The 27,569-nt window shown below is 45.8% G+C and overlaps 1 protein-coding gene across 1 annotated transcript; it reads right to left on the bottom strand.

The window, feature by feature from the left end:
• Positions 1-314: 314 nt before the first annotated feature.
• Znf541 (zinc finger protein 541) lies at positions 315-27,569 on the bottom strand. The gene is made up of 14 exons (XM_041655061.1): positions 27,263-27,569; positions 22,475-22,715; positions 18,845-20,696; positions 14,880-14,938; positions 14,430-14,589; positions 12,921-13,239; positions 6,399-6,462; positions 5,697-5,839; positions 5,289-5,392; positions 3,643-3,718; positions 3,040-3,128; positions 891-1,031; positions 574-755; positions 315-483 (listed from the first exon to the last, which is right to left on the bottom strand). The coding sequence occupies exons 1-14, from the start codon at positions 27,567-27,569 to the stop codon at positions 315-317; spliced, it is 3,906 nt and encodes a 1,301-aa protein (XP_041510995.1).

Raw genomic sequence — 27,569 nt, 5'->3', positions numbered from 1 at the left:
GTTAGTCCCATGCCTACAGCTCAGATCTAAAAGCCACCTAGACCAAACCTGCCTCCCAGGGTCCCCTGCTCCAAGTGAATGGGACTACAAATATGCAACTATTAACCAGGAAAGAATGGAGCCTCTGGTCACCCACATGACTTCAGAGCTACTTGTGACAGCTTCTCCTGTTCATGTCCAAATGCCAGCCAAGCTTGTTAGCAAAACTGGACATTGAGAGGAGAGAGGGGAAGGGTGCCCCAAACACTTCTGAGAGGCCCAGGGCACTGGCAAAGGGCTGGATCCCCTCTTGCAAACCAGCTTCCAGCAAGGAGTCACCACTGCAGGGGGCCCATGTCAGCTCCCAGCTCTTCCTCTTCCTCCTCCTCTTCCTCCTTCAGAGGGTAGGGCTTCACAGGCCACTTCACCCTGACGGGTTCCACGTGCTCCTGGAGGCGGTGGCGCTTCATGTGGGCATTCCGACTCTTGATCTTGTCGAACACTCTGAGGAGTCACAAGGATGTGGGTCAGAGCTGGAGGAGCTTGGGAGGTAAGTCAAACAAGAGGGTGGAGGTCCAGAGGGAAGGCTAGTACCTCTCGCACTCTCTGCAAGGGAACACGCCCTGGCTCTCCACACTCCCTGGAGGCTCAGGGGTACGCTTGGGGACTGCACTTGGGCTGGAGTGAAGAATAGACTCCCTCCTGTAACTCTTGGTCTTTATCTTTAACTCAGGAGTTGGACGGTGGGTGGGTCTCTCCCGAGGGCTGCAAGTGATCTGCAGAAGGGGTAAAGATGACTTAAGACACTTGTGTGGGAAACATCCTCTGCAGGGAGACCTTCCCTTAGGAGCCTCCCCCAGCCTCTGGCTGGACCAAAGATGCACCCAGGCTGCTCCTTCATGATCCTCTACCTTGTCTTCAGTCCTTTCTACCTCATCCAGCTCTCTCCTGCCCCTCTTCTCCAGCCCAGGTGCTCGGCCACAGTCAAACTTGACCATCTTTTTCCAGATGTAGTAGTATTCAACGCATTGTGCTACACTCTTAGTCTGGATCTAGTGGAAAGGAAGACACAGAAGCAGACTGTGGGCAGTACCTTACATGTGAACTCCACCTTGGAAATCCCTTTCCCAACACCTCTGCTCATGGCTGGGCAAAGATAAGGATCTTGGTCTTTCCAGGTGGTGAAGGGTCCAAATTGAAGTCACATATTAGTCACCAGCACTAAGTGCAGCATGCTTCTTCCCTGTAGGAAGGCACATAAAGACCCACAGGTGAGGAGGCTCACTGTGATGTTACAGCAGGCAATAGCCACACTTAGTGAGATTGGGAGTGACACAGAATGCCCTTCCTCTGTGGTGAGTACACAGCCATCAGACTAAACAAAGCCTCAAAAGTCCTCCAGGGAAGTGGCCACATGGACAGCTCTGAGTACAATGAAGTTGAGAGTACTCAGGCCCAGCCACTTGCTCTTGTAAAATATGACTCCTGGGCTGAATGTGGTGGTGCATGTCTTTAATCCTCTGGAGGCAGAGGCAGCATGATCTCTGATAGTGAGTTCCAGGACAGCCAGGACTATGTAGAGTGACCCTGTCTCAACAAACAAGCATGACTTCTGGAGCCAGGACTGTGAGTGATATGGGACTGTAATCCCAGCAGGAGGATAAAGAGTATGAAGCCAGCCTGTGCTAAACAGTGATGACACCTTATCTCAAGAAAGAAAGAACCTCTGCAAAAACACCTAACAAAACAGAGAGCTGGAAGTGGGACCTAGTGGTAGAGAGATTGCTTGCTATAAAAGAGGATGTGGGTCCCCTTCCCAGCACCAATTAGATGGGAGGATGAAGGGAGGTAGAAGGAAGGGAAAGTCGAGCTGCCTAGAAGGAAACTTTCCCACGAAATTAACTGTCAGTGAGCACCAGAGCACACTTTCTCCACAAGAATCTGAAACTGCTTGCGTGTTGTCAAAAACTAGCAGTCAAGGCAGCATGTCTTCTGCGTAGGAAACAGTACCAAGTTTAAAAAAAAGAAAAAAGAAAGAAAGCTGACTTCTGCTCCTGAACACAATAGAATAACAGAAGGAGATTCACCTTCCAGCAAACAAAACAAAACAAAAACAAACAAAAAGCAGTGAAAGAAACAGTTCAGGGAACGACTCTGAGAGCTGACTTTGTACATGACGCTCGCAACAGCTTTATTTTATAATTGCCCAAACCGGAAATCACTCAAATGTCCTTCAACTGATAAATGATTAAATACAACTGTGGTACACCTATGCAGTAGAATATTATTTAGCAGCAGAAAGGATGAATTATTAATAAGCGCAACACACAGGAACTTCCAAGTAAGAATGCTGGGTATAAGCAGCTAGATGAAGCACAGAGCACATGCTGTCTGACTACCCTAGTGATACAAAACTCAAAGTTCAAACTTTCTTACAGACCAGGCTGACAAGGGACATGGGGAGAGGCACAGTGGCATGTATAATAGGCTGCCAGGAATGGAGGAGGTACTGGACATCACAGAGAAGTTCGCTGTCTTGAGAGTCCTATGGGAACATACATGTGCAAAACATACTCAGCCTTGCACCTTGTTTAGGTGTAGTTTTATGTAAGAACAGAAGAGAGAGCCCTTGGGAGGCAGAGGCAGGTGGATCTCTGTGAGTTCAAGGGCAGTCTGTTCTATAGAGCAAGTTCCAGGACAGGCTCCAAAGCTACACAGAGAGACCCTGTCCCCAAAAACCAAGAAAATAAACAAAACCCAACAATGACAAAAAAATCCAACTAACCAACCAACCAAACAAAACAAAACAAAAACCAAAACCCAAAAAACCACCAACACCACCAAAACACCAAAACCAGAAGAGCATTAGGTTGTTCATTCGTGTGTTTCAGCACATGCACACATGAGTAAACCAGGACAGATGAAGGCAGCAAGTGCTGAGTTGGAGTGATCAGCACTGACTGATGAGAAGCAAGGCAACAGTAATAAGCGGTTTTTCTGTGGGCAGGCGAGAGACAAGTGTGTGAGGCAGGGCTTGCTGCCCACCCTCTGTCATCTTACTGTTTTGTGTATCAGGTAAAAGTCCTTCTTGTGGGCACAGAATGCCTTCTTGAAGAGCCTCTTCTCCATGGTGGTCCAGATGTCTGAACCTGCCGGGAACAGAGTCATGGAAGGAGATGTTTTTCCTCAAGGGACCATAGCCTGACTGACAATTGGACCATACATTTTAGCACTGCCATTATGAACATCAATAATGTATTAACCTCAGACAATCTTCCCAAATCCTACAAAGCTGGGGTCTCACTATCCACATGTTATAGATGTGTGCAACTGGCTGGGGCTTTGGTGGCTAAGGATGGGTGGGTCAAGCTGCCAGGCTTTTCTGTGCTCAGCTGCTCAACCTGAGTCTATATTTCCTGCCCCTGTCAGGAACACTCATCTTGCTGGAAAAAACTCTGAGGGAACGATGGAACAGGGCTGATGGGGGTCTCGTGAATTCAAGGCAGTGCCTGCAGAGTCCCTCTGGAAAGAACAGACCCCTTTAGGAAGTCAGGCAGAGGCCCTAAAAAGAAGGCTGAGGGTCAGAGGCAGAGGTGGACTTTACCATTAGGCCTGGCAGGGATCAGCCAGGCCTCAGTATCAAACAACCCTTTCTCCAGTTACCTGTGTAGCGATAGTCAGCTAGCGGGTGAGTGCGGGGCTTCTGGGGTCCTCTGAGTAACAGAGTCTCTAGGGCAACCTGGAAGGACAGCAAACGTGGGTCACTCATAAGGTATGGGAAATGGGGGCTGTCTCCATTCTTCTTTCATTGAAGAACAAATGTCTCTAAAGTCATCTGGTTCAAGGCTACCTACAAGTGCTTGGTTCTTGGGCTGGTGGGCAGTGTGTCAGCCCATGATAGCCTCACTAAGCACCCCTATGAATATCATCTTTGCCTTCAAAATATGACTTTTCCATGAAGGGAACAGTATGTGGGTTTGTGAAGCACATACTCCTGCCCCACCAGAGCCTAGAAGAGTGCCGTCCCACAAAACACTACATTTTATTCTCTCTTTTACACTCCTTACTCGAGTACTTTTACCTTTCAGCTGTGCTGGAGATGGAGTCTGGGCCTCACATATGAGCTATACCATTAGCCTTTGACTTTTTGAGACAGAACCTCATACTGTAGGCCAGGCTAGTCTCAAACTTATTATCCTCCTGCCTTAGCCTTCCAAGTCCTGGAAGTAGAGGTGTGACAACACCCCTCAGCCAATACATTTATAAACAAAATTTGTCTCTCTTATAAGCCCTGTGAGAATACGAACTACCAGACATGGACTTTCTAGGATCTGGTACAAAATGAAAATGAGGATTTCCATTGGGTGGTACACACATTTAATCCCAGCACTCAGGAAGCAGAGGTAGGTAGAGTTCTGAGTTCGAGGCCAAACTGGTTTACAGAACAAGTTCCAGGACAGCCAAGGCTACATAGAGAAACCCTGTCTTGAAAAACCATAAAAACAATACAAAATAAAAACAAGACAGAATTTCCACTCATAGTCCCCAGAGGAGGACAATGAAGTATTAAATCAAAAACAGAGCCTTGACTTGATTGACATCCAGTGGGTACTCAATGTACATGTGCCAGGTACTGCCCCTCAACTTGGCAAAAAGCATGGCCCAGGACTGAGTCTCAGGTCTTGAACATTGGTCCTCCTGCATTGCCCCAGAATCCCTTCTCTTAGAGCAGTGGCTCTCAACCTTCCTAATGTTTGAACCCTTTAATACAGTTCCTCTTGTGGTGACTACCCCCAACCATAAAATTAGTTTTCTTACTACTTTATTTTGTTACTGTTATGAATTGTAATGTAAATATTGTGTTTTCCAATGGTCTTTTTTTTTTTGGTTTTTGTTTTTGGTTTTTCGAGAGAGGGTTTCTCTGTGGTTTTGGAGCCTGTCCTGGAACTAGCTCTTGTAGACCAGGCTGGTCTCGAACTCACAGAGATCCGCCTGCCTCTGCCTCCCAAGTGCTGGGATTAAAGGCGTGTGCCACCACCGCCCAGCTCCAATGGTCTTAAGTGACTGCTAGGAAAGGGTTCTTTGACCCCCCACCCACACACAAAGGGGTCCTGACCCATAGGTTGAGAACCGCTATCCTGGAGACTCAATAATTGACAGACAAATCCTATAACTGAAAAGTTTCCACTCCTCGACTCTCAATACCAGCCTCAAATGACTGCAGACACTGACCTTCACCATTCCCTCATCCAGGCAATCCAAGGCCCAGAATGCCCAGCCCCAGGAGTGTAGGATGCAAAGAGTCTCACCTGAACACTGCCCTGGGCTTCATGAAGGCAGTGGAGGGCAAGCTCTAGGTTGGTGCCCCCTCCTGGCATCACACTGGAGCATGCCACATTGCAGAGCTCCATCACTGTATTTCCAGTAAAGTCCAAGAGCATTAGGAGGAAGAAATGGAGTCAGGACATGCCAGGGAGGTAGCCTTCCCCATAGCACAGGAGCTCCTAGTCAACTTCCCTTTCCTTACATCCCCATAGAGGGCAGGTTAGTAAAGGGAACAAGGAGGAACCATAGAACTCAGGCCTGCCACCTGCACTGGTAAGTCAGAGGGAGGGCAGGGCCATGCAACCTGGAGAAAGCTGCTAGGCCAAGGGCACAATTCCTGGAGTTGGATGGGGAAGGAGAAGCCTTGGGATCTGACTCAAAGCCTCAGACACCTCTGTCCTGGGTCTCTGGGTTGGTCATCACATCTCCCCATGGCTTCCAGACCAGAGAAGCTATATTCTCATCCACTGTGGCCAGCAGCCTCTCCTGCAGTTCTGGGATCTCCGCCTGAAACCTGTTTCCAACGTTGATGTGTCTGAAATGAGGCCACATACATATATGGGGATTCAAATGACTAAGCCAGGAAACAGCAGAGATGTACCATGTACCCCGCTCACAGTCACTACCTGCTCCATGACAGCTTACTGCCATCTCTCAGACATGGTGGCTGCTCATTACCTTTATCACCCAACAGACACAGGCATTTCAGAATACTCTTCTTCATTTCTGATTTCTGATTTCTTGGGTGCCTCTCCTGGGGTCCAGGACAAGGAGCTACATGATACTGACCACCTGTTTCCAGCCACATCCCACAAATGTTCTATCCTCCTGCACTACGTTGTCTCCACTTCTGTTCAGAAACCCAGGTCCACAGAAGTTCTGCCCCCACCCCAAGCCCACCTGTCTAAGTTTAGACAGAAGTAACACAGTGGGCACTTTGACCCACTCCTGGAGAAGCCCAGATTCTCTAGTGAATATCTGCATCTGGCCTGCCCTCCCTGGGAAGACAAGCCTGGAAAAAAGAGGCTTTGGAGCCCATGCTGGTAAAAAATACCCTCACTAGAAGGACTTTGGCACTAAGTGTCCCAACTCACGGTTCGATGCTGATTTTAGTGTCATCCTTCACCACACAGATGCTAATGGAGCCGTCCACTTGGTCTAGAAAACACACAGGGAAGAGCCTCAACAAGACAGGACTCTCAGGACTTTCTACCTGCTTTTGAGGACATAGGTGAAAAATAAGTTGTAAGACACAAAAGAGGAGAAAGATTTCTGAAAAAACCAGAGGAAGAAACTCAATAATTTAAAACAAAACAAAAGCAATTTGCCTAGCATGGTGGTGCATAGGGGGCAAAGACAGGCTAATCTCTGTGAGCTGAAGGCCAGTCTGGTCTACATAGTGAGTTACAGGATAACCATGATTCATAGACACTGTCTTGGGAAAAGCAATGAAACAAACAAAAAAACCTAATGAGGCTGGTGAGATGGCTCAGTTGAGAAGATGCCACTGGGTCTGAAGAGCTTAGAACAATCTTTGGGGCCCACATGGTGGGAACAGAACAGATTGCTGTAGGTTGTCTTCTCACTTCATATATCTACCGACAGACAGACCCACAGACAGACACAAATAAATGTAAAAAATTATAAAAACCACACACAGGTATTAAACCAGTAAGTTAACAGGAGTGGGATTGCTCAGGGGATAAAGACACTTGCTCGAGACCCTGACAACTTTGATTCAACTCTGAGGACCCATATAATGGAAGAAGAGAACTGACTCTCACAAACTGCCTTTTGACCTCTACACGTGGCACTCATGAACATATGCACAAACACATAGAATCAACCAATAAATGTAAGCCTTAAAATTAAAAGGAGTGGCTGGAGAGATGGCTTGATAGTTAAGAACATTAGCTACTCTTCCAGAGGACTTGGGTTCAATTCCCAGCACCCACATGGCAACTCATAGCCATCTGTGGCTCCAGTTCCAAGGTATCTGATGCTCTCACATGGATACACATAACAGGCAAAGCACCAAAGCACATAAAATAAATAAATCTTTTTAAAAATAAAAGAAAACTTGACTTCCTCTTAATAAGATTGAGAGCCCGTGACTCCCAAGCAAGCTTGATTTTCTTCCCCATAAGCTCCTGGCTTGGGTAACTGAAGCTCTCTCCCAAATACTCCACATGAAGATGAGGCCACCCCACAATACGTATCTCAAAGGCTTAATGAAATTGCAGAAGGGCCTGTTAGATAGCTCAGTGGGTGATGATGTTCGCTGCCCAGCCTGATGACCTGAATTTGATCCCTAGGACCTGTGTTGTGGAAGGAGAGCACCAACTCTTACAAGTTATTCTCTGACATCCACATGTGCCCCACCACAAATAGATGTAATTTAAGAAAATGAATTTTAAAAACTGTACAATTATCAAAAGTAAGGAAACTAGAATGATGAATTCTCACCAAGGAATGACTTTTAAGAGGTAGAAATTCTAGATATAAAAAGTACAATGACCAATGTTAAAGTCAACAGGTTTGATTGAGTTGGTAGGAAGAAATGATCAGCAAACCCAGAGGTGAATGAATAAAGAACCTGCAGAGGGAAAAGAATGGAGAACAGTGGACACAACTGAATACTGAAACCACATGTGATGGATGTACCGGACAGTAGAGAAGGGAATGGACAGATATTTAAAGAGAAAATGGTAGAAGGTCTCCTAGATTTAGTGAGAAACACATGCACAACCAAAAATCCGCGATTCTAAATAGGACAAACACAAAGGCAAAGGTGCAAAGTCAAAGATTCAAATCTCAAAAGCAAAATGGGAAAGCAAAACAAAATAAAAACGAAACCACCTCATCCTATGCAAAGGAATTCCAATAAGACTCATAGTTGACTTTTGTGAAATTGGTGGTCAGAAGGTAGGGACATAACACTGTGATGAAAATAAATGTCAAACAAGTCTTATGCCAAAAAGTTAACCTTAAAAAGTAAAATGAAAAAGATTCCCAGATTTAAGGAAAATTGAGAAAAATCGTTTGCTATCAACCTTGGCTTATGAGAAATACTACAGGGGGGATATTCTTCACCCTTAGAAAAACTGAGACATCCCACAGCACAGATGGAATCTGAACACAACGGAGTGAGGGAAACCAAGCATAAGGAACCACATACTGTGTGACTCCATGTGTTTGAAACCCCTCAAGCAGCCAGCCCTACAGAGACAGAAAGTGGATGAGTTTAGCCCAAACCTGGGCAAGAAGATGGGAAAGGAATGGTGGCAGAGAATGGAGTTTCTTTCTTGGGTGAGAAAAATACCTGAAAAGCAAGTATGGGATGATGGTGCATGGTCCTGTATTACTACTAAGAACACTGAGCCATTATGCAGTTTAAAATGATAAGTTGTAGGGCTGTAGAGGTGGCTCAGTGGTTAACAGTACAGTTTATTCTTGCAGAGGGCCCAAATTCAGTTCCCAGCACTCACATGAAGTAGCCCACACCCACCTGTAACTTCAGCCCCAGGGGAACCAATGCTCCTAACTAAACTATACAGGCACCTGCACTCACATATGCATATAATATCCCGAAACACACACACACACACACACACACACAACTACATAATTTAAAAAAATTAAGCTAGGCATGGTAGTAAACACTTTTAATCCCAGCTCTCAGGAGGCAGAGGCAGGCAGATCTCTTCGAGTGTGAGGCTGGCCTGCTCTATACAGTGAGTTCCAGGCTAGCCAACACTGCATAGTGAGACTTTTTCCTTAAAACAAACAAGAATAAATTGTAGACTATGAGAGTTGTATGCCATTAAAGCTATTATTACCTTTAAAAAGAGATTGTAAAGAGTGCTCAGGCAATGGTGTGGCTCTATACTCTAAAGTTAAGTGCTGGCAGAAATGATTGTTCAGGTAATTAATTATAAAAGTCACTGTAATCATTGCAATTTATTTTCTTTTCCTAATTAATTAAAAGATTAGCTGCATAAGGTAATGTATGTTATGGGCCTAAAATATCTAGAAATATATGTTATAATAACAGCACAAAGGAGCAAAACTGTGCTTCTGTGAAAGTGGTGTAGTCAGCTCAATCCCCAGAACACCTATAGAAAAACAACAGAAAATGAAACAAAACAAAAGCCCCACATGTCATGGTGCATATTTGCAACCCCAGTGCTGGAGAGGCAAAACAAAGTCCCTACGCTCACTGGCCACCCAGTCTATTCTGCTGGGTGAGCTCCAGGCCAGTGAAAGACCTTTTTTCTAAAGAAAGAGGCATGCCAGTCGGGGTGTCTTCTAGCCTCTACACACATGTGCACCTGTATAATATGAAAGTGCACGCACACATACAAACTAAGAATAGCACCTGATGGTAATGGGCTCACAGGAATTATGGAAAAGACGTGGAATAGCAATGAAGGGTAAAGCAAACGCTGCAGGCAGTGCTTGCTTTATTCTATTTCCCTGACTTCCTGCGGCCATATCTACAATACTGTGTGTAAAGTAGTAAGGACAACAGTGACGAATGGGGTCTGCTGACACACCTGCTTAGGAAACAGCTGGGGCAGGAAAAGCTCATCAGATGGAGAACAGTGTCTCTGCTCTTCACCATTACTACATGAGCACAAATCTGAATGGACTCTACTAAGAAAAGATATCTACTGCACAGCATATGGTGGCATGTACCTGCAACTCCACAACTTTGAAGACATAGGTAGGAGGATGGTGAGTGCTAGGCCAGCTTGGGCTGTATATAGATCCTATTTGAAAAAGGCAACAAGCTAAAAAAAAAAAAAAAACAAAGCAACAAGCAAAGATATGAAAGACACATGCTGACAAAAATTATTGAGACAAAGTGCACCAAGACCTAAATAAATGGGAAGATGGTCCATCATGGATAGAAAGGCCTAAATTATTTAGTATGGTAAAACTTCCCAACTTATCTACATATTAAACAGGGTAACTATCAAAATCACCATCGATCCTAAAATTCTACAGCAATGCAATGAACGAACCCATAGCAGCTAAAACAATCCTGGAAGACAGAACAACATAGGAGAACACAAATATACCTATTTGAAAGCTGACCACAAAGCTACAGTGGTCAAAACAATGTGGTACTAGTATAAGAATAAGCATGCAGACCAATAGGCAAACCCAGGCACTGCTGATTAATGGAGGTGTGTATTTGTGCATGCAAGTGCAAATCTATGTAGATAAGTGTTGTGAAATGTTATTTTAAGATGTTACATTCATTTATGTGTGGAACATTTGTTTAATGATACAAAGATGTGTTGCATTCTTTTATGTTGCATTTGTGTAATTCTTACGAAGTTATGTTACTTTGCCTATCTAAAAACCTGATTGGTCTAATAAAGAGCTAAACAGCCAGTAGTGAGGTAGGAGAAAAGATAGGCGGGGCTACCTGGCAAAGAGAATAAATAGGAGGAGAAATCTGGGAAGAAAAGATCAAGGAGCAAGAAAAAAAAAAGGAGAGGCCATCAGGGACCAGCCACTCAACTACACAGCAAGTAATGGAGTAAGAAGTAAAGAAAGGTATACGGACTAGAGAAAGATAAAAGCCCAGAGGCAAAGATATGTACGATAATTTAAGTTAAAAAAAAAAGTTGACTAGAAATAAGCCAACTTAAAGCCAGGCAATTATAAGTAAGAATGAGTCTCCATATGTGTATTTATTTGGGAGCTGGGTGGCGGGCGCCCAAAGAGACAAAGAGTAAAAGACAACCAACTACAGATAAGCATGCAAGTGTGTGCATGTGTGTGGAGGCCACACGTAAATGTCATGTGTTATTCCCCAGATATCATTCACCTTGATTTTTGAGACAAGATCTCTTACTGGCCTAGAGCTCACTAGTAGGCTGGACTGGCTGCCAGGTAAGCCCCAGGGTGCATCTATTTCCCTCATGCTGGGATTACAAATGTATGTCACTACTCTTGGCTTTTCTCACATAGGTTCTTGGGACTGAACTCAGCATGAATGCTTGTGTGGCAAGCACTTTATCAGCTGAACATCTCCCCAGTCTCAGCACCTGATTTTAATAAAAGCGCCTGAAAAAATCATTCAGTGGGAATGATCTTTTCAGCAAATGACTGGAGCAAGTGGAACCACGTGAAATAATGAACTTTGATACTTACCTCATACAATATCCAAAAGCTAATTGGAAACTGACTAAAGATGTAAATTTAGGAATCAAAATTAGGGGCTAGTGATGGTTCAGAGGTCAGGAGCATTGGCTGCTCTTCCAGCACCCACATGGCAGCTCACACCTGTCTGTAGCTTTGGTTCCAAAGGATGCTCACACAGAGATACATGCAGGCAAAACACCAGTGCACATAAAAAAAATCACTTAAAAAGATTTTTTAAAAAGGGTCAAAATTATAAAACTCTTGAGGGGGTAAGAAGGGAGGGAGAGGGAGGGAGGAAGAGATGGAGGGGAGTATTGAGTCTGAGGCAGGATCAGTGTGAACTCGAGGCTTCCCTGGGCTACAGAGAAAACAGGAGTGTCTCTTTATGACCCTGTGCTGGCCAACCTGTTACATATAACACCCAGAACACAAACTATCAAGGAGTACCCAGCAAGATGCTTGGCACCAGTAACCATCAGAACAATACAAATCCAAACATAGCAAGAAGCACCTTTCACCTGACAGGATGATTTGAAAGAAGCACAGTCTAAGTGCAGGAAAGGGGCAGTGGTATCAGGACTCCTCTGGATTGTTGGTGTGAATCCCAAATGGAACAAATACTTTGACATATAGTTTGGATGGAAGTTTAGATGGTTAAATAGAGTTTCCATGTGACCCGGCATTTCATTCTAGCTATTTACGCAAAAGGAATTGGTACATAGACCCCCCACAGGAAGTTGTTCACATATGTTCTTAAAGCATTATTTCAATAGCCAAAAAGGAAACAATACCCATCAACCGATGATAAAAAGTGTGGTCTAGCCATCCAGTAGACTATTACTCACGGATAAAAGGAAAGGTCTAACATATACTACCCCCTGCTTGAAAACATCAGACTAAGTAAAACGGATGAAACATAAAAGGCTACCCAGTGAATGGTGTCATTTATATAAAATACCTGGCATAGGCAAGACTATAGGATGGGAAGTAGATGGTGGCTTCCTGAGGCTGGGAGGTGGTGCATAGGACTATGGAGATGAGAGCTGGTAGGGTGGCATAGCTGTCAGGGGTACAGGCTTCTGGGATGGTAAAGCCCTCTAAAGATAGTGCCAGGGAGGCTCAGAACCCTGAGAGCAGCTTCAAATCATAAGCTTGAAATGACTGATCTGCACGGCAGGAGTGCACAGTATGTGCCTTTGTCTTCATACAGTGGTTATGAAAACAAACAGAAGGGTGATTAAGCTAAATGGCATCTATGTGTTCTTTCTGGCTGTTTAAAAAAAAACATCTAGAAGGTTCTGGTCCAAGTGTGGTCTTGTGTTCCTGTACTGAGTCCCCAGAGCAAGCACATACAAGACTGGAAAAATTGGCTGGACCAGACAGCACAAGATGAAGTGATTATGGGTCATAGGAGGTGCATCTAGCCTGGGTCAGAATCATGGTCTGGCCTCACTCACCAAGCATAGGGTTGATGAGATGGGGCCCAGCCCGGGATGTGGAGCACAGGGTGTTGAAGTACAGCCCAGAGCCCTCACGAATGGGGCTGAGCATGGGCGGTGGTGTGTAAGGAGAACACTGAAACAAGCCCTTCAGGAGATGGTCCACCAGGAATACAGGAGAGCGTAGGCAGCTCTGGTGGCACCCTCCTGGGCCTGGCTCCCCAAGGGCAGAGGGTGCAGGAGGGGCAAACAGGGCCTTAGGCTGGGGCCGCTTCTTCCGCTTTCTGTACTGGCTGCTCTCCTTGCTGTCTCTTTCTTCCCCATCTTTCTCTTGTCCCTGGAGAAGAAAGGATAGAATCACAGGTGTCACCAGAGGCTACCTGCTGTACAAAATCATTCTTCAGCTTGTTCAGGGGCAGGAAAAATGGGGCTAGTCATGGTGACAGAGGGAAGCAGGATACTTATGTCTGTCATGGCCATACCCAGGCCTTAGCACAGAAGACTGAGCAGAGTTTTCTGTTCACAGCCCAACCCCACCTGAACCAGAGCTAATATACTGAGTATGGCAACATCCTGAGCCCAGAGCCTCCTCATACTCACACAGGGATGCATGAGGATAGTGCAGTGTTCAAGTGACAAGCATTACAAGAGTGAGGGCCAGATACAGGGTATATTGGTGCATGCCTTTAATCTTAGCAAGCAGAAGGCAGAAAACAAAAATATGTATAAAAAGAAAAAATAGAGTGGGAGCCAGAGACGTAGTATTATTATGGTGTGACAAAATAAAAATGTATTCTCCCAGATGCCAGTGGCTCTTATGAGCCAACAGTAGCCTAGCACTGCCATGGGAACTTCAGTTCAGGGTCCAGTAGTAAAGAGATGAGTTTCCGAGACCCATCACAGTGACCCCTCACATCATCTCTTGCTCCTTCCTCCCTGCCAGTCCCCTCAGCTTTCCTCAGTTCCTTCTTCCCCCATATTCCAGTCCTGTGAACTCTGAGTCACTGCTGTCTGGGGTCAGGGCCTGGCCTGTCACGGTCATTGCTGTTGCCAGCACTCACATCATTAGGCCTGATGTGAGCTCAACCAGTGTTTACTGTGGGTGCAAACCAAGACTTCTAGAGTAAGAACTTCTGAGTGCTTCTGGTTTGGGGTTTTCCCCAGAACTTCCACAGAAGGTAGGAAACAACAGCTGGAGAAGCACCTACCTAGGCCATGTTCTGGCTGTGGATCCTGGGGGCCTCTATACCCATCAGGCCTCCATGAAAAACAGTGTCAAATACCTGAGCATAGAGAGTTGGCAGCTTTAAGAGAAAGGGCAGCCAGGGAGAAGAAACTGCTCCTGATGACACAGAAAGGCCGGGAGGCTGGTGCAAGGGCCTGCACAGATGGTCCTGACACTCAGGTCACCCCCATCATCCCTGCCAGAATGCTGCCTTACACCTGAGATGGATGACACTGTTCCTTCCTCCATTCACCAAAGTCTGTCCAACCCTGTTCCACAGAAGCCACAGCTTGCCCCTTCACCTGCTGCTCCTGCTTCCCCCGAGGTGATGGCCACTGGTCACTGTGGAAACACATGTGGCTGCTCAGCCCTTTTTCAGTGTAAAACATCTGGCTGCAATTCTTGCACACAAAAGTACTCTTTGACTCCATCCAGTCTGTGGGACCCCCATTTGGCTGATGGCTGTGGGTAGAAAAGGTGGGGGGAAGAATGGAAGAATGAGACTCTAGCACTGACTGCTGCTTTTGTTGTTTTTGCTTTTTAGTTTTTTGTTTTGTTTCTTGTATGTGACACCAATCCACTGACAACTCATCTAAACAATAAAAATGTAAGACCATATTCGACTTTCCAAGGGCTGAAGCGTCCTCTGCAGAGCTGGAGGCATCTGGTTCCTTCACCCAAGACAGTACAAAGAAGCCAGAGGACTTGCCAGGGGTAGTGCCATGGTGGGTCATGAGGGCTTCTGAACTTACCATCCGCCTGTCAAGCTCTCTTCCTTCACTGGATGGGGAAGCCTGTAGATGTTTCCACCCTGGAGATGAGAGGATATCTGAGCCAGCAGAGCCCAGACAAGGGAACAAGGAAGATTGTGTTGGGGAAGCCTGCATGATGGTGATTGGGTAATGGTGTCTTGGGTTTGACACCAAAGCAAAGCAGAAAACCCAACAAACACACACTGGATTCATTAAAACTGAAAGTTTTGACCCCACAACTATTCACACAAAAGATATAAAGACACCTACATAAGGGGAGAAAGCACTTGCAAGTTACATGTCTGATGAACATACAGAATATATATATATATATATATATATATATATATATATATATATACATACATATATATCTTTGCAAGTTAGTTATCTAACTAGAGTTAACACAGGAGGATGTTAACTCTAGAAGTCCCAGGGCTTGATAGTGGCAGCACAGGTAGACACTACAGTACACCCTAGAGCATGGAGAAGCCAGGGCACTTGTGCATGGCAGAGGTGCTGGAAAACAGGGCTGCTCCCTAGAAAGCAGTCTGGCCACTACTTAGACACTGAGCAGAGACTCTGTAGGATCTGGTCATTCCAGTCCTAGAGACTACCCAAGAAAAACGAGAACATGAACCCATACAAAAGCTGTACACAGCCTTCCTGGCAGCTCACAAGAACCAAAGAGTGAAAGTAGTCCACTAATGACTGACCAAATAAAATCTGACTTGTCAAGAATGGTACTCAACTTTATATGGAAAAGCAAAAAAATCTAGGATAGTCAAAACAATCCTGTACAATAAAAGAACTTTGGGAGGCATCACAATCCCTGACTTCAAACTCTACTACAGAGCTACCGTACTGAAAACAGCCTGGTATTGGCGTAAGAACAGACAGGAAGACCAATAGAACCAAATAGAAGACCCAGATATCGATCCACACATCTTTGAACACCTGATCTTTGACAAGGAAGCAAAAAATATTAAATGGCAAAAAGAAAGCCTATTTAACAAGTGGTGCTGGCATAACTGGATATCAACATGTAGAACAATGAAAACAGACCCATATCTATCACCATGCACAAAACTCAAGTCCAAATGGATCAAAGACCTCAACATAAATCCAGCCACACTGAACCTTATAGAAGAGAAAGTGGGAAGTACACTTGAATGCATTGGCACAGGAGACCACTTCCTAAATAGAACCTCAGCAGCACTGACACTGAGAGAAACAATTAATAAATGGGACCTCCTGAAACTGAAAAGCTTCTGTAAAGCAAAGGACACGGTCAACAAGACAAAACGACAGCCTACAGAATGGGCAAAGATCTTCACTAACCCCACATCAGACAGAGGTCTGATCTCCAAAATATACAAAGAACTCAAGAAATTAGACACCAAAAGATCACATAATCCAATAAAAACAAATGGAGTACAGACCTAAATAGAGAACTCTCAACAGAGGAATCTAAAATGGCTGAAAGATACTTAAGGAAAAAGCCGGGCGGTGGTGGTGCACACCTTTAATCCCAGCACTCGGGAGGCAGAGGCAGGCGGATTTCTGTGAGTTCGAGACCAGCCTGGTCTACAAGAGCTAGTTCCAGGACAGGCTCCAAAACCACAGAGAAACTCTGTCTCGAAAAAAATCAAAAAAAAAAAAAGACACTTAAGGAAATGTTCAACATCCTTAGTCTTCTGAGAAGTGCAAATCAAAACAACTCTGAGATTCCATCTTACACCTGAAAGAATGGCCAAGATCAAAAACGCTGATGACAACTTATACAGGAGAGGTTGTGGGGAAAAGGGAACATTTCTGCATTGCTGGTGGGAATGCAAGCTGGTACAACCCCTTTGGATGTCAGTGTGGCGATTTCTCAGAAAATTAGGAAACAACCTTCCTCAAGACCCAGTAATACCACTTTTGGGTATACATCCAAAGGATGCTCAATCGTACCACAAGGACATGTGCTCAGTTATGTTCATAGCAGCTTTGTTTGTCATACCCAGAACCTGGAAACAACCTAAATGCCCCTCAACTGAAGAATGGATAAGGAAAATGTGGTACATTTACACATGGAGTACTTACTACACAGCAGAAAAAAATAAAGACAGCTTGACTTTTGTAGGAAAATGGATGGAGCTAGAAAACATTATTTTGAGTGAGGTAACCCAGACACAGAAATACATGTACTCATTCATAGGTGGTTTTTAAACATAAAGCAAAGAAAGCCAGCCTACAAACCACAATCCCAGAGAACTTAAGACAACAATGCGGACACTAAGAGAGACTTACATACAGTTAATCTGCATGGGAAGTAGAAAATAGAAAAAGACAAGATCTCCTGAGTAAACTGGGAGCATGGGGATCTTGGGGGAGGTCTGAAGGGGGGAGGGGAGAGGCAGGGAGGGGAGCAGAGAAAAATGTATAAATATCAATAAAAAAATGAAAAAAAATCTGACTTGTCTATCCACTGGACTATTATTGCTCAGCCAGAAAAAAGAATGGAGGAGGGTAGTAAGATAGCTCAGGGAGTAGAGGGTTACTGCCAAGTTTGATGATCTGAGTTTAATCTTTGCAACCTACATGGTAGAAGGAGAAAACGAGCTTCCCCAAGCTGTCCCCTGACTTCCTCGTGAGCTCTGTAGCATGCTCATGATCATAGCCACATCCCTCCACATACAATGTGCCAAGTGTGGTGACACAGGTCTTTAAAATCCCAGCATTCAGGAGGCAGAGGTAGGCTGAGCTCTATGAGTTCAAGGCCAGCCTGGTCTACATAGCAAGCTAATACTACATATTGATGCCCTTACTCTAAATAAATGTATTAAAAACTGCTTTTAATTTCTTTTCTTCTTTTTCTTTTTTTTTTTTTGTTGTTTTTTCGAGACAGGGTTTCTCTGTAGCTTTGGAGCCTCTCCTGGAACTAGCTCTTGTTGGCCTCAACTCACAAAGATCTGCCTGCCTCTGCCTCCTGAGTGCTGGGATTAAAGGCATGTGCTACCACCACCCGGTGCTTTTAATTTCTACAAAAGAAAACGAAGCACTGAGAGATGCTGGCACATGGATGGACCTTGATCATGTGATGTGAGCAGACAATGGTAGACACAAACCACCACACAATGTGTGACTCTACTGACATAAAATGCCCAGAGCAGTTAAGCCATGAAGACAGATTTGTGAGTGCCTAGGGCTGAAAGGATAATGGTAAAGGGACCAAAAGACTGGGGTGCTAGGGGCTGGAGAGATGGCTCGGCGGTTAAGAGCGCTGACTGCTCTTCCAGAGGTCCTGAGTTCAATTCCCAGCAACCACATGGTGGCTCACAACCATCTGTAATGAGGTCTGGTGCCCTCTTCTGGCCTACAGGCAGGATACTGTATAAATAAATAAAATAATTAATTTAAAAAAAAAGACTGGGGTGCTAGCTAAGGCATGCAGAGTATCTTCTGAGTGATGAAGTGTTCCAGCCAACAGTAATAGTTGTGCCAGAACCTGCAACTAGCAACTAAACCAAAATCTGCTAAAGCATAAAATTCCAAACAACATTTGGCTAACAAAGATGTAAATGTTTACATAGTAGTAGCTGTGAGATGGTGGGAAAGATGCTGCTCTCACTAAGAGGAGTAGCTAAGTACCCAAAGCACTTGGTCACAAAGGACTCAGGTTCTGTATGCATATGGAAGGCACAGCCATCACATGAAGTTAACAGTTAAGGGAGGAGGCCTGTACCTTGATCTCCTCTCAAGAGTTGAAGGAGGCAAATCTAGGAGGAAGTAGGAGGCAAAGGAAAGCAGGGAAGAGAGCTCAGTGAACAACAATGATCAGTGCTTTTCCTGAAAAAAAAAATCACATCTAAGGACTCACTGCTGTGGGGAAGTTCCTGGGCAGTTAACCAATGCTATACATGCAAGGACATACACAAAGCCCTGCCACAACACAGACCATGACAGAGGGGTACAAATACCTGGATTCTGTTGAAGATTGTCAGCTTGGACTTCATGTCTCGGGGAGGATCTGCCAGAGGCCCAGCTGATGCAAAGGAGGCCATGGCCACCTGGCTGGGAGAAGCTGCACAGCACACATCCATCTTTACTTTCTCCTTTCGGAAACCGGAGAATCTCTGGGCCCTGGGGTGGCCTGAGAAGAGCCTGTAGCCTCCACCTCGGGGGCAGGCTGGACCCTTCTCACCTCTCATGGCCCCTGAAGCCAGGGCATTCTCCCCTTGCCCCTGTTTCCCAACCAGCTGAGTTCCAGCTGGCTCATCTCCACCTAACTGGGACTGCCGTGAGCCTGCACTGGGGAGAATGTCCCCCAGATCCAAGGTCCCTTTGGCCAGAGACGAGCTGTCTGGATTCCGGGAGGGGTGCAGAGCTGGCCCTGTGAGGGATGGTGGTGCAGAGGCCACTTTGGGTCCTCCTTTTGTGTCTCGCCTAGGGCCACCAGGAGATGTTTCTCTGGACACTGCAGGCATGGTTTTCCTCCTGCGGACTGGGGATCCCTCTGGTTCTGAGTGCCCAGGGCCTATCTGGAAAGAGTCCACAGTGGGTACTGGTGGCAGGGCCTGTGGTGGCCATGGCCCCTGCAATGGCTTCAGTGCTGACTGCTTGCTCTCAGGTCCCAGTCTCTGGGCTGAGGCTGTGGCCACCTGGGTGTGGGAGAAGATCCGCTGGGACTTGGCAATCATCTGGAGCACCTGCATCTGCTCATGGCTTACCAGAGACTCCTGCGACTTCATGAACAGCTGCCGGAAGAGGGGTGTGGCATCTGAAGGGAGTCCACCTGGGTTCTGTGTGTCTTGGAGCCCAAGCTCTGTGGGGCTCTGCCATGGGAATGATTCACAGTCAGATTTGCTCTTCTTGGGAGCCCAGCCATCATCTTCCCCAGCTGCCTGTCGAACATCACTGGAAGTCTCACCAGGTGCCTTCAGGAGTGCAGGAGGTAATGGTAGCAGCTCCTCCTGGCTGGTGCCCAGACTGGGTGAAGGCTCCACTGTAGTGGGGATGCTGCTGGGCCCAGGGCCACCCTCAGAGCCCTCCCGGGATGGCACTGTAGGAGGCTTGTGAACCATAAACACATTGCTGCCTTTGTTCTTGGGACAGCCAGGCAGGTTCCTGAGCCATTGGAAATTGTGGCTGGATGGCTGGGATCCTGAGGGAACTGAGTGGCCTCGGAAGAGAGGCAGGCAGGCTGGCAGGGAGCTGCTCTCTGGCCAGCCCTCCAGGGAGGATGGTCGTTGAAGCCGTGGAGACTCTGACTCCAACTCTGACTCTGACGGGTCAGGGGCACCGTTCTCAGACACCCTTGACTGGACAGCTGTGAACACTTCAGTGGCAGGTTCCTTCCGTGGAGGATGAGTTTCCTCAGGAACCTCAGAGCCCAGGGTTCCTGAGGCCACTGGGGCACTGGCTGGTGTACAGGATGATGACCCCAGTGAAGTGGGGCAGGCACAGGCTGAGCTCCTTGCTTCAGTATCAGAAGGCCCCACTGCTGGGCCAGGAGAGGGAATCTTCTGGTGGACGATGCTGCTTACAATACAGCGAAGGAGGTCTCGGTTGGGCAAGACAGAGCCAGGGGACCTAGCTTCTGGGGGCCCCAGGGACCTCACACCACTGGGTGGAGGCTGGTTGGCCACATCATGGTTGTGGGTAGGGTCCCCATAGCCCTCTTCTTCTGGTGGGGCCTCCTTCAGGATGCAAACTCCATGCTGAACCTCATAGTGGCGGCGCAGGGAGCGGTAGTCACAGTAGCTTTTGCTGCATCCCTGCTCGATGCACACAAAGGGCTTGGTCTTCTGGTGGGTGAGCATGTGCCCGGTCCTGCAGTGAGACATGGAAGGGAGGTCACCAGGCAGGCCCCAAACTCTGATGCAGGAACTGTTTGGGCCCCTTACACTGTCTAACCAACTGGGAGGGATTCACTTCCCTGCCCTCATCACTAAGAAACACTGGGGGAAAAATAAATCCCACAAGAGCCAGATCAGGTTTCCTCAAAGTGGGATCACAAGGGACAGCAGTTCTCTAAAGGTGAACTCTGGGGACCCAGGCACAGCTGGGATGTGTTAAAGCATCTACCACCCCCCTCATTTTACTCTTTGGAGGTTCACAAAGCACGCAGGGTTGGAGGTAGGTTTAACCTTTGCTTTCATATAGTTCCACCAGCATTCCTGAGAAGCAGAGCTCTGCAGAATACATTTGAGGAGACACCAGTCTGGAACTGGTGTCTGTCAATGGGGACAGCTTCCTGAAATGCCTCCCCACATCAACTCCAGCCAAGAAATCAGCTTACCAATAGTCAACAAAACCTTCCTAGAGCCAAAAAGCCAGTATGTGAATAAGCTGTGCAAGGGTAAATGTGCATCAATGTGTGTTGTGTCTACTCCTGTCTTTGTGGACAATGATAGAGCCAACAATGAGCCCTTACCCTCAGGGTCCTGACAGTCTAGTTTTTTTTTTTTTTTTTTTTTTTTTTTTTTTCGAAACATGGTTTCTCTGTGGCTTTGGAGCCTGTCCTGGAACTAGCTCTGTACACCAGGCTGGTCTCGAACTCACAGAGATCCGCCTGCCTCTGCCTCCCGAGTGCTGGGATTAAAGGCGTGCGCCACCATCGCCCGGCATGACAGTCTAGTTTTGGAAAATCCCAGTGTTATATGGCTGGGACATTTTAATGACTTTCTACAAAGAACATCCATGGTCTTGTGAGGAGAAGACTCAGAAGATCTAAGCACTAGGCCCAGGAGAAAGCTACCTCCTTTGCCTGAAATGAGGCTGAACCAGAGGGTGAAGAGAAAGCCCCTCCCTCCACCCAGAACCTTAGCTAGGCATCATCCCCTCCCACTCTCAAACCTCATAGCAAAAACTTGTTATTCTCAAGACATTAACTACAAGGGGGCATTGCTCTAAGCTTTCTTTTCTTTTTTTTTTCTGTTTTTTTCAAGACAGGGTTTCTCTGTGTCACTATAGCTGTACTAGAACTCAATCTGTAGACCAGGCTGGCCTCAAACTCACAGAGGTCTGCCTTCCTCTGGCTCACAAGTGCTGGAATTAAAGGTGTGTACCACTACCCCCCCCCCCACACACATATGGTCACTCTTAAGCTTTTATACGGGCTTTTTTTTTAATTTTAGAAAATTCTCAGGGGTTGCAGACCGAGAGTCCTCAGACACCTGCCAGGGACTTGGGGCATCTCTTTGCCAAACTCATTTGACTGTTTTTGTTTTTTCTCATATAGTACAGGGGGACCGCAAACTTGGTATATATGAAGTTGAGGTTGCCCTTGGACTCTTGCTTTCCTACTCCACCTCCCCAGTGTGCCATCATGCCTGGTAATTGATCACACTTATAAACCACAAGTCATGTCTGCAAATAGAGGCAGGGATTTCCTCACTGGTATAAAATTGGGGGCTCAGTAAAGAGACCTGCCCCAGACAATAGCAGTGTGAAGAGAACAGAATCCATACCAGAGGACAGGGAACACATATCTGGGTACCACAGAGGTGGGAGCTCAACAAAGGACAGGACAGGATGGGTGGATAAGAGCATAAGGGAAAGACAGGTGCATGCCCCCTGCCCTTCTCCTAACCAGACTCTTGACATACAGGTGGTCCTGGCGCTTGAAGGCCTTGCTGCAGACTTTGCACACGTGTTTCCTCTCCTGGCTGTGCGTCAGGTAGTGCTTGCTCAGGGAACTGGCGCTGCTGAACACCTTCCCACACAGGCTGCAGTCCAGGAGCGGGTTCTGAGGGGAATTGTGCTGCCGCTTGCCTTTCCTTGTACTCCCAGTGGCCCTGCCTCCTTCATCAGTCTCTTTAGGTACCTTGAGTGCTCCCAGCCCCAGGTCTAAACAAAGGGAGAAAGCACAGATTATGTCAAGCTAGGGTTTGGGAGTCCAGAAGCAATATATACTCTTAGCACAGAGCCCTGTCCAGGTTGCCCGAGACCCCTCCACCTCAGCAGCTCTGCATGGGCAGAAGACAAATTGTAGCTGAAAGGGAACCAAGGTCCAGAACAGGCCATATCTATAGAACTGCACCTGGTGTTGGTGCAAGATGTGGAGGACTGGGATGGCACAAGGCTGAACTTCTAGGGCAGCAGCAAGACAAGACAAGCAGAGCTGGAAGCTGATCTACCCTGTTACTGATATTCACACAAGGTCTATCTGGAGCTACATTATCCAAACCTAAGAAAATAGTGCAACTGTGCACTCACCCCTCTGGCTCTGCTCTTTTTACAAAAATCTACCTGCTTTTTCTAGTAAAATGTTAAAACAACCTTATATCTAAAAAGAGAGCTTAGAGGTGAACACATTATTTGTTCCTGCTCTCTTTTTGTGTGTGTGTTCTTGAACTCATTGGGGATTGAATCAAGGGTCTGACATGCTAATGCTTGGCAAGTACTCTACAAGTGAGCTATACACCAGCGCTGTATTATGACCTATGAAACAGCATTCCAAGCAAAAGTTGTAGAACTATCCAAGAACATGGAAGTATGTCCAATCATACTACTAAATAGAAAGAAAGAAAGAAAGAAAGAGAAGGAAGGAAGGAAGGAAGGAAGGAAGGAAGAGCAAACTATTTGAAAACAGAATGACCCCAGGTGTGAAAACAAAAAAGTAAATTTAAGCCGGGAGGTGGTGGTGCATGCCTTTAATCCCAGCACTCGGGAGGCAGAGGCAGGTGGATCTCTGTGAGTTCGAGGCCAACCTGAGTGAGTTCCAGGACAGGCTCCAAACCAACACAGAGAAATCCTGTGTCAAAAAACCAAAAAAAAAGTTAATTTAAGTAGAAACAGGCAGACTGGAGTTTATTGGCAGAGAGATGGGCTCGTTTTAGCCCCCTCCTTGTATGTGTCTGAATTACCCACATTTTTTGTATCTCTTGGTAAAATGACAGCTGGTATTTTTATGAATTCTGTCTCATAAGGAGCAGCTGAAGGAATTGGGGACATTCAGGTGGGAAAGGGAGTTATAATCAAGTACTGGAAAGACCAGCGCATGGAGAAAGAGCAGCTTGCCTCTATCCTGTTTCAGGGGGGGGGGCAGAGAGAGATTTGGGACAAGACTGAAGGGAGAAAAATCACTGTGGTGAGAAACTGAACAACTCTAAAAGTATAAATAAGAGAACCAGGCTCCCTCAGGATACAGTTCTTAGCCTTGCTGGGTGCTTTAAGTACACATTAAAGCAACTGTAAAACTAGAAAACAAACTACAGCAAAACAAAGCTGCTAAGGGAACCAAACCAGGTAAAGTCACGGCCTAAACAGTCACTTGAGCTTTCTAGAAAGCAATGTCATGAAGCTGAAAGTTGTGAGCAGAATGTTCAATGAACTAACTCAAAAGAAGATTCAGTATGTAAAGTTGTTCACAAGCGCTGGAAAGAAAGAGTTCTGGCTGCTCTTGCAAAGGACCAGATGGATTCCAGATTCCAGCACTCACGGAAGGCAATTCACTACTACTTCTAACTACAGCTCTGTCTTCCACAGGTTACCTACATACATGTGGAATACATTAACACATACACATAAATAAAATAGTTTTAAAGCTGTTCATAGAAACACTTTAATAGTCCAACATGACTGTGATCTGACAACACACTAGAACACCTATGACAATAACGATCAATTCAATCTTACATAGGAATCCAAATACATCAAACTTTTTGGAGGGTGGTTGAGACAGGGTCTCTCTCTCTGTATAGCCCTGCTTGTCCTGGAACTCACTCTGTAGACCAGGCTAGCCTTAAACTCACAGAGATCCACTTGTCTCTGTCTCCTGAGTGTTGGGATTAAAGGTGTGCACCACCACTGCCTGGCTTCAAATAACCAAGCTTTTAAACCACATTATTTAAGTGGATGAGTATATTACTGGATACGGGGCCTTTCACATGAATTAACTCTATGAAACAGCATATACCTGGGCAATTTCACCCATGCATTTGAAGACTCATGAGCTAGACCTATTGGTGCATACCTGTAGTTCCAGCTAAAGCAGGAGAACTGCTGAGTTCAAGCCAGTCTGGAAGACACAGTGGATAGTACCCCACCCCTGCACGCGCGCACGCACACACACACACACACAGACACACACACACACAACAAAATAAAACAAAAAACCAATGCAAACTAAGTATTTACATGTGCAGGATATGACTGAAAGGTGTTTTTCTCTTGCTTATGACTATATTTTTTATAATAGACATATTTATTTATTATTTATTCATTTGGTTGGTTGGTTAGTTTTTGAGACAGGGTTTCTCTGTGTAGCCCTGGTTGTCCTGGAACTCATCTATAGGTCAGGCTGACCTCAAACTCAGAGATCCATCTGCCTCTACCTCCCAAGAGCTGGGATTAAAGGAGTGCGACCACCCTAGAAGATTTTGCTTCTCTAATTTAAAAAATTAATATAAACAGGAGTTTTGGCTCATGCCAGTAGTCATGAGCACTTGGGAAATGCTGAGACAGGAGGATTACTCAGAGTCTGAGGACATCCTGGCCAACACAGTGAGAATCTGTCTTAAAAAAACAAGTAAAAATGAATGAAATTTGGGCATGCAGTATATGTCTGCAGTCCCAAATACTCAGGAGGCCAAAGCAAGAAAACTGTTGGAGCCCAGGAAGTCAGTTGATCAATAGCATAGTGAGATACCCATCTCAAAAATAAAAATGAGGAAAATGGCACAAAATTGAATTTAATTTCAAAAGCATGGAATTGAAATTTAATATATGAGGGGGCAGAATAACAGTTGAATATTAAGTAAGGCTAAACTAAGCAGAACTCTAAGAATAATTGATGACAATTAGGGTTCACATCCCCACCAATAGTGTTTTTCAGTATTGTGTGTCCAAAGATGAGTGCTACACCACAGCCCTGGGCCTGGTTAGTGCTGCAGAAATCTCCCCATGTGAACACTCATGATTCTAAGTCCTGCTATGCCATCATTCCAACACAGACTCAGGCCTGACACTGCTTGGTCATTATTATTATTATTATTATTATTAATTTTTTGTGGAGTGGGACTTTCAAAATCTTTCATGGTAGCAAATTTTTTAGCACTTCCTCAGACACTGTTCCACCAGATTACTAGCTGTGTAGACTGACATTTGCATGTGGATTTCCCTGTGAAAGATGTGACTATAAACTCCCAGGATCTCTAGCCCTGTTAACCCATTGAAGTAACTTGCCAGGAACCAATAAAGAGGGTCCAAACCAAACCAAACCAAACCAAACCAAAGAATTCACTTCTACAGGAGGACAACAGCAAACCAAACTGAGACTTACCCAAGATTTCAATTGTTTCACTAATTCTCCCCTTGTTCTTCCATGGCTAAAGAGAAAAGTTTGGAACTGAATCCAAAAGCTTGGAACTGAATACTTTTGAGATGAAGTATTACTGACAGCATTCAGTATCCGTTGAACAGTTAGCTGGGAATGGTGGCACAACCTATAAAGTATATAGTCTTGGCTCCTGGACAGACTGAGGCAAGAGGTCTGCTGGAGCCTTGGTGTTCTGAAAAGATGGCAAGACCTCTTTTAAAAAGACAAAGCAAAGTCAGTGGTGAAGGTGCATGCCTTTAATCCCAGCACTCAGGGAGACGGAGGCAGGTGGATCTCTATGAGTTGGGGAGGCCAGCCTGATCTACAGAGTGAGTTCCAGGACAGCTAGAGATACACAGAGAAATCCTGTCTCAAAAACAAACAAACAAACAAACAAACAAAAAACAAAAAACCAACCAACCAAACAAACAAACAAAAAAGACAAAACAGAAAGAAATCAACCTCCTCCTAACACCTGTCTGGTACATTATGGTCTATGGAAGGCTTTTGCAGTCTTTTTCACTTCTCACCAAAGGTTGTTTTGGGGCAGGGGGCATGAGAGGATTGGGGTTCCCCCTTACTTTACAGATGAGTACATGAGGCCTGGAAAAGTTAAGACAAGCACAGAACTTAATGGATAGGATCCCAGCTCATTCTGCAAGAATGAAGGGTACAGCAATGATAGGAAATTCTCCTACAAAGCTGATGGTCTGCCTACACACCCACTTCTCAATCTTGGTCCCTAGGGTTAGGGTTCCCTTTCCTTCAGAAGTTGGGAACAATTCCAAAGTAGGCAAAAAAGGCTCCCAAAGAAGCAGGGATTTTTGTTTTGTTTTTCTTTCTTTCCTTCCTTCCCTTTTGTTTAGTATGTCTGTTTTTGGAGACTGTGTCTTACTATGTAGCTCTGGCTGGTCTTAAATTTGTAGTGTTTCTCCTGTATTTGTCTTCTACATGTTGAGATTATGAGCATGTACCACCATCCCCAGTTAAGGAGAATTTTCCTAGCTAATGCCTGCAGATTCGATCCCTGGCTGGCTGCAGAAACTATGGGTGCTCTGTCCATTAAGAGCCTCACCTTGTAAGGAGGTCTGGGATTCGGAGTCTGCATATTCTTCCAACAGTTTCACAGAGTCGCTGTCCTTCCCTGAATACAGAGATAAGGTGTCCAGATTGTCCTCCAGCACCTCGCTGGGCATATCTGATGTGGAGAGACTGGGATCAAGATCCAAACCGCTTAGGCCAGCATAGAGCAGGTCCCGTGTGCTGGGGCCCAGGTCCCGGTTGAGTGTGTCACTGCAGTTGAGCCCTTGACTCTCAGAGAAGGAAGAGAGGTGCCCTTCTGCTGGAAGGGCTCCCTCTTCCCCAAGGTTATATGGCTCCAT

Source organism: Microtus oregoni, unplaced genomic scaffold (assembly GCF_018167655.1).
Source record: "Microtus oregoni isolate MIOR12 unplaced genomic scaffold, Mior012 000006F_ref0000085, whole genome shotgun sequence".
NCBI classification, from domain to species: Eukaryota; Metazoa; Chordata; class Mammalia; order Rodentia; family Cricetidae; genus Microtus; species Microtus oregoni.
Note: the sequence above shows the minus strand (reverse complement) of the source record. Positions and strands in the feature narration are given on the sequence as shown.

Bases quoted from the DNA above. Each gene is read 5' to 3' on its own strand.
- Znf541 (XM_041655061.1), bottom strand. From the start codon at position 27,569: ATGGAGCCATATAACCTTGGGGAAGAGGGAGCCCTTCCAGCAGAAGGG. The intron at 756-890 runs GTAGAGGATCAT...CCCCTTCTGCAG, and splicing joins TAGAAAGGACTGAAGACAAG to ATCACTTGCAGCCCTCGGGA. The intron at 484-573 runs GTACTAGCCTTC...GTGACTCCTCAG, and splicing joins CCTTGCAGAGAGTGCGAGAG to AGTGTTCGACAAGATCAAGA.